Source organism: Nerophis ophidion, linkage group LG24 (assembly GCF_033978795.1).
Source record: "Nerophis ophidion isolate RoL-2023_Sa linkage group LG24, RoL_Noph_v1.0, whole genome shotgun sequence".
Classification (NCBI taxonomy): Eukaryota; Metazoa; Chordata; class Actinopteri; order Syngnathiformes; family Syngnathidae; genus Nerophis; species Nerophis ophidion.
This window is the reverse complement of record NC_084634.1, coordinates 23,875,983-23,888,409: the sequence shown is the minus strand read 5'-3', so window position 1 is coordinate 23,888,409 and position 12,427 is coordinate 23,875,983. Positions and strand designations below refer to the sequence as shown.

Below are 12,427 nucleotides of genomic sequence, written 5' to 3'. Positions count from 1 at the left end.
ATATATTTATATATATATACATATATATGTATATGTTTGTGTTTATATGTATATATACACTATTTATACGTGTGTATATATGTGTATAGATATAGTTGTTTATGTATATGTGTGTATTTATATGTATATAAGTGTATATATGTGTATTTATATGTATATAAGTGTATATATGTGTATTTATATGTATACATACATATATATGTCCATGTATATGTATATTTATGTGTGTGTATATGTATATATATGTATATATTTGTATAAGTATATATGTATGTATATATATATATGTACACATATGTACATATATTTGTGTATATGTCTATATTATATGTATATGTATATATGTACGTGTATATATGTATATTTATGTGTGTATACATATATATATATATACATATATGTATATATATATATGTTTATATATATATATGTATAGATATGTATGTCTATATATGTACATATATATGTGTGTATATGTCTATTTTATATGTATATGTATATATGTTTGTGTATATATGTATATTTATGTGTATATACAGGTGGTCCAGGGGTTAGTGCATGTGCCTCAACAATACGAAGGTCCTGAGTTCAAACCCGGGCTCAGGATCTTTCTGTGTGGAGTTTGCATGTTCTCCCCGTGAATGCGTGGGTTCCCTCCGGGTACTCCGGCTTCCTCCCACTTCCAAAGACATGCACCTGGGGATAGGTTGATTGGCAACACTAAATTGGCCCTAGTGTGTGAATGTGAGTGTGAATGTTGTCTGTCTGTCTGTGTTGGCCCTGCGATGAGGTGGCGACTTGTCCAGGGTGTACCCTGCCTTCCGCCCGATTGTAGCTGAGATAGGCGCCAGCGCCCCCCGCGACCCCGAAAGGGAATAAGCGGTAGAAAATGGATGGATGGATGGATGTATATATATATGTGTGTAGATATGTGTATATATATGTATATATATATATATCTATATATATCTATATATATATTGTTGTTTATGTATATGTGTGTATTTATATGTATATAAGTGTATATATGTCTATTTATTTGTATACGTACATATAGATGTCAATGTATATATATATATATGTGTGTGTATATGTATATATATGTATATATGTATATATATGTATATATATGTATGTATATATATGTATATATATGTACATATATTTGTGTATACGTCTATATTATATGTATCTGTATATATGTACGTGTATATATGTATATTTATGTGTATATATATATATATATATATATGTATATATATATACTGTATATATATAGTTATATGTTTGTGTTTATATGTATACATACACTATATATGTGTGTGTATATATATATATATATATATATATTTGTATATATGTATACATACAAATATATATATATATATATATATATATATATGTATATATATATACACATATATAGTGTATATATACATATAAACACAAACATATAACTATATATATACAGTATATATATATATATATATATATATATATATATATATATATATATATATATATATATATATACATATAATTTTATTGACAGTGAATACTGCTAATCCCTTTATTTCTCTCAATTAGTCCTGGGCCTGACTGTGATAAATTATTTTAAAATCCATCCATCCATCCATTTTCTACCGCTTATTCCCTTTATACATTGAAAATGTTCACTGCTTAAGTCCAGAGGCTGAGACAATCAGTGGCCATGATACTGAACAGCTGTCATTGGGTTTAGTCTCACTTAGTGGCCAATACTATTGTTTTATTAATTTTTTGTTAATTTAGCTAAATTCTATGATTAAAAAATGCATTATTTAGGCCACAAATATGTATAAAATGCTTTAAAAACACACAAAAAAAATCTGTGTTCGTGTCGTGACAAATTTTATAGCACAATAAATTAAATCTACTAAAGTAATAATAGATCTGTTGTGCTACGGTCGGGACAAATGTGTTACATGAGGAGTACACTGCAGCCTAATGGTGCAATTGTTGTTGCGAACGACAGCACAATGCATGTAGTTATTGATGTGCGCTTTAACAAGCAAGCATGGTTGGACGACAATTCGCTCTGCATCCGACTCCCACACGTGACAGGTTGTCCATAAAGTCTCTGCATGAGCTACATAAGGGTCATTAAGTATGTTTATAGTATTGTGGCAATAAAAAGCTGCCGTGCAGGTTTACAATTACTGAGGTCAAATGCACACATGGTACTTGATGAATTATGCATTGTTTTGAATAGAACCACAGCCAACAAATGTTGTCGTCTGCTTTCAAAATAACTCAATCAAATGTGTAAAGTCGAACTGAGGTTGTAATATTATCAGCTTCTTAAATATACTTTCACATTCCAGATTATAATAACGATCGCTCTTATTGCCAATTACAGGCGACTACAGTCCTGTTGATGATGTGCTGTGTTTGCTTGTTGCCATGGTGAGGCACAGAGTGTGGACACTATTGTTATTTTTTTTTTTTTTTAACAACGGCTCAAAATAGAACACCAAGGCGTTCACCTTTGAGCGTTGTCTTATATTTAGCTACATAATTGAATACATTGCTCCAGTCGCACCATCTTTATATCGCATTACCCTTACTAGTCCAAAGCATTTACTCTAAAATGGGAAAGAGTAACCGTCAAAGTACACACTTTGTATTCAAGGAATGATGCAATGTACACAGAATAGGATATATAAAAGATACATGCACACGGTAGGTTAAAAGGATATTTATTATAAAGTGTATCACAATTGTTCTTACTGATATGATTGCGTGCTGTAAGTTTTGTAGTTTAAACTGATTAATTAAACCCGAAAATTAGAAAAGACTAAATAAATAGTTGTGATTTGAAATATGTTGACTTTATCAGGGCAAGGATTCAAAAGTTTACGGACACTTTCTAACTTATAAATATTCCTAAGTGTCTCCAAACTTTTGACTGGCAGTGTACTTGGAATTTGAGATGAATAAAATGGAAGTATATATTAATGTAATGGAGAATTGGAACCACGCTGTACAAACCCAGTTTCCATATGAGTTGGGAAATTGTGTTGGATGTAAATAAAAACGGAATACAGTGATTTACAAATCCTTTTCAACCCATATTCAGTTGAATATGCTACAAAGACAACATATTTGATGTTCAAACTGATAAACATTTTTTTGTTGTTGCAAATAATCATTAAGTTTAGCTTCTCTGGGCCCGGGATCATCGAAGATCATCGAAGATGGACTGATGCAAAGTGGAAAAGTGTTCCGTGGTGTGACGAATCCACAATTCCAAAATTGTTTTTGGAAATATTCGACATTGTGTCATCCGGACCAAAGGGGAAGTGAACCATCCAGACTGTTATCGACGCAAAGTTCAAAAGCCATTAATGCTGAAAGGTACATACAGGTTTTGGAACAACATGTGCTGCCATCCAAGCACCGTCTTTTTCATGGACGCCACTGCTTATTTCAGCGAGACAATGCCAAGTCACATTCAGCACGTGTTACAACAGTGTGGCTTCGTAAAAAAAGAGTGTGGTTACTTTCCTTGTCTACCTGCAGTCCAGACCTGTCTCCCATCAAAAATATGTGGCGCTTTATGAAGCATAAAATACGACAGCGGAGACCCCGGACTGTTGAACAACTGAAGCTCTACATAAAACTAAAATGGGAAAGAATTCCATTTTCAAAGTTTCAACAATTAGTTTCCTCAGTTCTCAAACATTTATTGAGTGTTGTTAAAAGAAAAGGTGATGTAACACATTGGTGAACATGCCCTTTCCCAACTACTTTGGCACGTGTTGCAGCCATGAAATTCTAAGTTATTTATTACTTGCGAAAAAAAAAAAATGTATGAGTTTGAACATCAAATATTTTGTCTTTGTAATGCATTCAACTGAATATGGGTTGAAAAGGATTTGCAAATCATTGTATTGCGGTTATATTTACATCTAACACAATTTCCCAACTCATATGGAAACAGGGTTCGTAGAATATGCATACCTGTATGTATTGTACTAATAGTATGAAGGCGTAATGTTATTGAAAAAGGGCATATTCACATGAGGAAAAAATTTCATTTTTGGAGAACAAAATTTAGCTAGAAAATTACAAGTTTCTATTTTTTTCTCAAAATATAACACAGAACATATACTTTTACGAAAAACAACATTTATGTCTTTTTTTAGCCTTTTAACAGAGACCCTGATGACCCCTTGTATATTTTACTGCTGTACGATTATTTATAGATATTGTGATATACATAATGCAGTTTTTAAATTTCTATTCTGTTATAATAATTTGCTATAATAACTTTCTGGATTTTAATTTCTGAGATTACAAATCCAATATTGATATCTGGTATCAGCATTAAACCAGTATAGGCTTGCATCTAAACTTTCCGATACAGGCGCCGATACAAGTAGTGCTGTGTACTTGTGAAACATTGAATGTCTTCCAATAAACACACGATTGGTCTCGTTTTGTAATTTAGTCAAGTTATTTAGAAAAGGTAAACATTGTAGCTAGCAGCTACACAACAGCTAAGCACACAATAGCACACAAGTTAGACATACTGTATGTAATAGGTGTCCTTAGTATAAGAAAATATCTGTCTTGACGCGGACTTTGGTGCGGTTTGTTTTCCCATGGTGCAAAGCGACTGGATCGGACACGACGTGAAGGTAGTGACATCTTTTAATATTAACTCGAAAGTACGACAAAAAAATAAGTGTATAAACAAAGGGCGCACACAAGGCGGGGAACAAACTTAACGCAGGAACAAAACTAACACATAAACAGACTAAGGACATGAAACATAACTACACTGATGTGAAAAGCATGAAACTATGGCAAGAAGTGAGTAATCCGAAGTGTCAGGAGTGTGATGTCGCCAGGCTGACTGCCTGGCAACTACAGGCTTAAATAGTGCTGTGGTGATTGAAAACAGGTGCATGAGTCCAAATGAATCAGGTGTGTGACATGAGGACAGGTGAAAACTAATGGGTTGTCATGGAAACAAAACAGGGAGTGAAAAAACAGGAACTGACAGAGTGCAAAAACCAAACAGAACATAGCCAAACTAAACATGATCACCAAGACATGACATTATCGAATAATTGTAGTTGCATGAACCAATAGCCAATTACCACTCCGCTTCCACTTAAAAGACAGCATGAGTCCATTCCAGAAGCATGTATGATTCCTGATGATATCGTATCGGATCAGTATACAAAGTGCTGGTACAGATTTAGAGTGTGTGTGTTTGCAAAATACGTTTAAAACACAATTTTGTATTTGTAAACCTTACAGAAACGCCTGATTCTAATAAAACTCACATGGATACATTATTTCAGGCATTTTTAGACATATTTCATGTTTGGTTTTTTAAAGTTATGTTTATATAACTTTCATATTTAGTATGTCAATTATACTGTCATATTAAATAAGAAAAATAATGTAATGTCTTAAAGACCAAACAAGGTCATGGTTGTTATTGTTGGATGTTTAACTAAACGTCGGATGACACTGATTACCGTATTTTTCGGAGTATAAGTCGCTCCGGAGTATAAGTCGCACCTGCCGAAAATGCATAATAAAGAAGGAAAAAAACATATATACGTCGCACTGGAGTATAAGTAGCATTTTCGGGGGTAATTTATTTGATAAAACCCAACACCAACAATACACATTTGAAAGGCCATTTAAAGGGGAACATTATCACCAGACCTATGTAAGCGTCAATATATACCTAGATGTTGCAGCAAAAAGACCATATGTTTTTTTAACCGATTTCCGAACTCTAAAAGGGTGAATTTGGCGATTGACCTTTCACCCGTGACGTCACAACAGGAAGCAATCCACCATTTTCTCAAACACATTACACACACCAAGTCAAATCAGCTCTGTTATTTTCCGTTTTTTCGACTGTTTTCCAGTACCTTGGAGACATTATGCCTCGTCGGTGTGTTGTCGGACACGAACAGAGACGGATTCAAGTTGACTTACGTGGAGTGTGTTAACCAGACATATCAATGGTCACGGCATGCTAATCAATGCTAACATGCTATTTAAGTTAGCTGTATGTACATATTTCATCATTATGCCTCATTTGTAGCTATGTTTACATCCAGCCTTTCCCTCCACCCACATTTAAGGCCAATCAAACACTTACCAATCAACGGATTCAAGTTGCAGCAGTAGTCAAAATATGCGAAAGTCCCTCGATTGTTCTGCACACTTTACCGACGGTAGCGATGCTACGACAGAGATGGCACAGAGATGTGTAGATATCCTGCGACACTCAAAGCAGATGCATTTCCAACGATAATGTCAACGAAATCACAAAGGTGAATTTTGTTGATGTTATTGACTTATGTGCTAATCAGACATATTTGGTTACGGCATGACTGCAAGTTAGTCGATGCTAACATGCTATTTAGGCTAGCTGTATGTACATATTGCATATGTATGCCTCATTTGTAGCTATATTTGCATCCAACCTTTCCCTCCACCCACATTTAATGCCAAACAAACACATACCAATCGACAGATTCAAGTTGCATCAGTGGTCAAAAGATGCAATCATTGGTTAGAAGGCGATCGCCGAATTCGTCCTCGTTGCCGTTGTCTGTCGTGATATGGCTCAATAGCTTCAGTTTCTTCTTCAGTTTTGTTTTCGCTATCTGCCTCCACACTCCATCCAATACATGCATAATCTGTTGAATCGCTTAAGCCGCTGAAATCTGAGTCTGAATCTGAGTTAATGTCGCTATATCTTTCTGTTCTATCCACCATGTTTGTTTGTATTGGCATCACGCACTGACGTCACAGGAAAATGGACAGGTGGATATACCGATGGTGAAAATCACGCACTTTGAAGCAGATTTTCGGGATATTGCGTGATGGGTAAAATTTTGAAAAAAACTTCGAAAAATAAAAAAAGCCACTGGGAACTGATTTTTATTGATTTTAACCCTTCTGAAATTGTGCTAATGTTCCCTGAATAAGTGTACGTTATCCGACGCGTAAATAACCAACTGAGCGCTAAATATTATTATTTGATATTTTGCTGTAATGTGTTAATAATTTCACACATAAGTCGCTCCTGAGTATAAGTCGCACCCCCGGCCAAACTATGAAAAAAAACTGCGACTTGTAGTCCGAAAAATACGGTAAATGTGAGTCAGAATGGTCTGAGCTTCTCCTCCCGTCTCGCATGCCAGTGAACTGGAGAGAAAACGGGAGCATGAATATTTCGTCCCTCAGTGCAGCAACAAACAACAGCGAAGCCGTACATGATGATTGGGAAAAGTGCTGACACAGCGTGCGTGTCTTGCAGCTGCCCGCCGACTTCCAGGAGCGACTGACCCTGCACATGGAAGAGTCCCCTCTCTGCCGCACCTACTCGGACTCCGTCCCCGCCTCCCTCTTGGGGAAGGCCATGCACGACAAGCCCGACGAGGCGTGCAGCAGCAGCCAGGCCTCGCGCTCCCCCAGCCCTCAAACCCTAGACCAGGCTTTTATTTTGGAGAGCCTGGGCCAAGGGGCACGCCTCGGCCTCCGAGTCTCCGACCTTTACAGTAGCGACACCGCCCTCTACTGCCCCGACGAGCGGCATCGGGAGCGCAGGCCCAGCGTGGACCTCCACGGTCAGAGGAAACTCCTCTACGGACCGCAGAATTCCACCGACAGCAACCCGGAGGAGGGGATGACCAGGGAGCTCTTTGCCAAGTTCTCTGCCGTGGCGGCCGGATCCAGCTCCTACTCCAGCTTCAGCGGCGGAGGCTCGGAAGACAAAGCCAACGGCCCGCCGAGCAGCGCCGCATCCTCCCCGCGCCATCACACCCTCTACATGGACTGGAGGGACGCGGGGGACTATGAGAGGAAGAGCGACTCGTCCTGGGAGAGTCCCAGGGGGTTCGCCAACAGTCACCCCTTCCAGCAGGGGGAGCTGAGCCACCAGCAGAGCGGCAGCTCGCCCGTGTACAGCCGCACCATGTCTTCGTGCTTCAGCGAGCCCTACGAGCCTCTGCCGCCGTCCTCCTCCCCGAGCGTGGCCTACGGAGACAGCCGTCGAGGCAGCACCCTGGCCCCCGAGGAGGAGGAGCTCATCGGCCGGTGGCGGCAGCTCAGCGCCGAGGACCTGAGTTCTCACTCCTACCGCAGTCCGGGGCGAGCGTCACCGTACAGCTTCTCCGAGCAGCACTTCTCCGTGAGGCCGGCCAAGATCCGCCTGGGGCCGCTCTACAGCAGCTTCCAGGAAGGGGCCGACCACTACCACCAGCACCGCCACCACGGGGAGGGCACCACCGCGCAGGAGCAAGCGTGGGCGGCCGGCCCGGGGCTCCACCAGGCTCACAGCCAAGCGCACTTGTACGGAGCGGAGGACAGCCAAGGCTCGGAGCACAGCCTCTACCAATCGGGGAACTCCAAAGACCGAGAGGGCAACGTGGCCTCCGGTGGCCAAAGCGTGGACTACGGCGACCCCAGCCCCAACAGCTCCACCGAGTCCCTGGACCGCAGGTCCCTGGACATGGCTGCCAATCTCCAGCACTACCAGGAGGCGAGCCCGTCGTCGTCGCCGCCGCCGGCCCCGCCGCCTATGCCGCCTTACCACCAAAAATTTGGCTCCCTGGGACTGTCTCGGAAAGACAGCCTGACCAAGGCCCAACTTTACGGAACACTCCTGAACTGAGGGAGCGCGCCAACACGGGGAATAGAAGCCAAGTGGATTTCTACATTTGTTAGAATGTGTGCGTGTTTCCTAGTCATACTTTTGGTACGCTCGCCGTTGGAAGGAGACGTCTTAGTGAACCTAACCAACGCTACAAAGTAAACAACTTGACGCCTTGACAGACTTCCTCGTGCAGTTTGATGTTTTATATCGTTGCTAATGGAATGTTTTGACACGTGATCATCACTTTATAGAAAATGGACACTTTTTCCTGCACATTTCCCGTCCCCTTTCTACCTCGCAATTGTATCTTTACCAACGATGCATGTGGATATTATATTTTATGTTGTTTTACTCACTCAATAATTAAAGCACAAACTATACCAACTCTTGTTTTGTTAATTGAATGTTATCCAAAGTGACTGCAGCTTGTGGTGTTGCTGCAAGTTAGCAGACAAGCCAAGGAATATATGAATATGTTAATGCTACGCTAATTTATATTGTAATATATAAATGAATAGATGTATTCATGTTTTGTTGTACTGCAGGTCCTTAAAGATAACAGCATGGTCCTCTTTAGAAAGGATCTTCGACAGGTGTTGTTGATTTTTAAAGACCTGAGAGTGCTCAAATCATTTAGAGGATCTTTGACTAGCATTTTCTTTAATAGCAGTATAACCTTAAATATGATAGAATGCTCCTGTCATCTGAAGGATCTTTGACTAGTGAATGTGCAGTTTTTCTGTAATATCGTTTTTAAAGACAACAGTGTACTCCTGTTATGTCAAGGATCTTTGACCAGCATTTGTCTTTGTAAAAACAAGAGTGCTTCTGTTGTGTGAAGGATCTTTGGTGAGTGCGTTGTTTTTTGTTTTGTTTTTTGCGGTATGTTTTTAAAAGATCTCAGAGCATTCCTGTTATTTCAAGGATCTTTGACTAACAGTTTTTTTTTTCTTTTTTAAAGACAAGAGTACTTCATGTTGTGTAAAGTATCTTTTTTTATTTTGGGCTATAGTTTTTTCTTGTTTTTTTAAATGCAGCCCTCCGGTTTTTGAAGGATCTTTGACTTGCATTTTTTTTTGGTGTAGGTCAGGTCCCTCAAGACAGTCGCATTCCCGTCATTTAGAGGATCTTTGACTAATGAATGTGCAGTTTTTCTGTAATATCGTTTTTTAAAGAAAACTGAGCACTCCTGTCATGTCAAGGATCTTTGACCAGCATTTGTCTTTGTAAAAACAAGAGTGCTTCTGTTGTGTAAAGGATCTTTGGTGAGTGCGTTGTTTTTTTGTTTGTTTTTTGCGGTATGTTTATAAAAGATCTCAGAGCACTCCTGTTATTTCAAGGATCTTTGACTAACAGGTTTTTTTTTTTCTTTTTAAAGACAAGAGTACTTCATGTTGTGTAAAGGATCTTTGACAAGTGTGTGTTGGATTTTTTTCATTCATTTCTTATTTTTTTTAAATACAGCCCTCCTGTTTTTTGAAGGATCTTTGACTTGCATTTTTTTTTTGGTGTGGGTCCCTAAAGACAGTCGCGTTCCCATCATTTAGAGGATCTTTGACTAGTGAATGTGCAGTTTTTCTGCGGTATATATTTTTAGAGACATCAGAGCACTACTGTTATATCAAGGATCTTTGACCACAATTTGTCTTTGTGAAATCAAGAGTACTTCTGTCATGTAAGGGATATTTGGTGATTATGTGTTCTTGTTTGCATGTATTAGCTCTAGAATTGCCACAGTTATCCAAGTAACGGTGGAGTGATCAAAGGAACCATAACTGATTTAATGAGCCATTCGCAGTTTCACTGTCAAACTCGTTTGCACTTGCACTTGCATGGCTTAATCTTTGAGACAAGCATATGCTACTGGCAGGATCAACCAGGTAGACCCGCTAGCGTGTTTACTGGCTTCTGGATACCCGGCCGGGATGCCTACCGGCCAAGCCGAACGTTCGGTGACACTTCCTTTCGGTCAGCACGCAAGCGGCTTGCCGGGCCTGTGGGGCCGTCGCCCACACTTCCCCGAGGAGTCCCGCGGGGCCTACGTCATGCTCGGCTGATTATGTGTTCTTGTTTTTTTTAAGACCACAGAGCACTCCTGTTATTTTAAAGATCTTTGACAAACCTTTTTTTTGAGTGTGTGTTGTTGGGTTTTTTTGCACTTTAGTTTTATTCAAACAGAGCCCTCCTGTTATTTGAAGGATCTTTGACTTGCATGTTTCTTTGTAAAAACAAGAGTGCTCCTGTCACGTAAAAGATCTTTGACTACTGTGTTTTTGCAGAGTAGATTTTATAACTCCTGTTACATCGAGCATCTTTGCTAGATTTCTTTTTCCTTTTAAAGACAAGCCTGCTCTAGTCATGTAGAGGATCTTTGACTAATGTGTTTTGTTTTTTTAAGCAAAAGAACCTCAGATATAACAGAGTGCTCGTGTCATTTAGAGGATCTTTGACTAGCATTTTCTTTTGTAGTCATTTAGTTGATCTTTGATTGGTTTTTGAGCAGGCTTTTTCAGTAGTTTTAGTTGTAGACACTCCTGTTAATCAAGGATCTTTGACCGGATAGACTGATAAGATACAACAGAGGGCTCCCTGTAATTTAAAAGTGCTTTGACTAGCAATTATTTTTCTCGTCATGTAAAGGGTCTTGGACACATTTTTTAGGAGTATAGCCTCAAATATGATTGAGTTCTCCTGTCGTTTAAAGCATTTTGTTTTTTGAAGTACAGTGTATTTTTTTTCAAAACATCAGGACGTTCCTGTAATATCATGGATCTTTGACTAGAGTTATTTTTCTTTATAAATACAAAAGTGCTGTCATGTAAAGAACCTTTGACTAGTTTTTGTTTAACAACAGAATGCTCCTGTTGTTTGAAAAAATCTTTGACTATCATTTTTTTTTCTTAAAGACAGGAGTGTTGTCATTGAGGATCTTTGACTAGTTTTTGTTTTTTTGTATAGCTTTGTAAGACCACAGAGCGCTTCTGTCATTTGAAGGAATTTTGGCAATTGTAAACATATGATTTGCATTTTACATTATCCATCCATCCATTTTCCTACCACTTGTCCCTTTTGGGGTCACGGTTTGCTGGAGCCTATCTCAGCTGCATTCGGGTGAAAGGTGGGGTACAACAATTTTTTTTTTTTTTTTTTATAATTTTGTGAGGTAACACTTTATTGACAATATATACAGCAGGGGGTCACCAACGCGGTGCCCGCGGGCACCAGGTAGCCCGTAAGGACCAGATGAGTCGCCCGCTGGCCTGTTCTAAAAATAGCTCAAATAGCAGCACTTACCAGTGAGCTGCCTCTATTTTTTTAATTTTATTTATTTACTAGCAAGCTGGTCTCGTTCGACATTTTTAATTCTAAGAGAGACAAAACTCAAATAGAATTTGAAAATCCAAGAAAATATTTTAAAGACTTACTTTTCACTTGTTTAAATAAATTCATTTATTTGTTTTACTTTGCTTCTTATAACTTTCAGAAAGACAATTTTAGAGAAAAAAATACAACCTTAAAAATTATTTTAGGATTTTTAAACACATACCTTTTTACCTTTTAAATTCCTTCTTCTTCTTTCCTAAAAATTTAAATCAATGTTCAAATATTTTTTTATTGTAAAGAATAATAAATACATTTTAATTTAATTCTTCATTTTAGCTTCTGTTTTTTTGACGAAGAATATTTGTGAAATATTTCTTCAAAATTATTATGATTAAAATAAAAATAAAAATATTCTGGCAAATCTAG

At 38.5% G+C, this 12,427-nt stretch overlaps 1 protein-coding gene across 3 annotated transcripts in view; it reads left to right on the top strand.

Annotated features, from left to right (window-relative positions):
- The window catches only part of si:dkey-174m14.3 (uncharacterized protein LOC563117 homolog), a 109,886-nt gene extending 100,825 nt beyond the window's left edge, over positions 1–9,061 (top strand). For all 3 annotated transcript variants that reach the window (XM_061885952.1, XM_061885954.1, XM_061885953.1), the window contains one exon: positions 7,340–9,061. In XM_061885952.1, coding sequence (XP_061741936.1) covers positions 7,340–8,695 — 1,356 coding nt within the window. In that variant the 3' untranslated portion in view covers positions 8,696–9,061. The remainder of the gene's footprint in view (positions 1–7,339) is intronic.
- Positions 9,062–12,427: the final 3,366 nt, after the last annotated feature.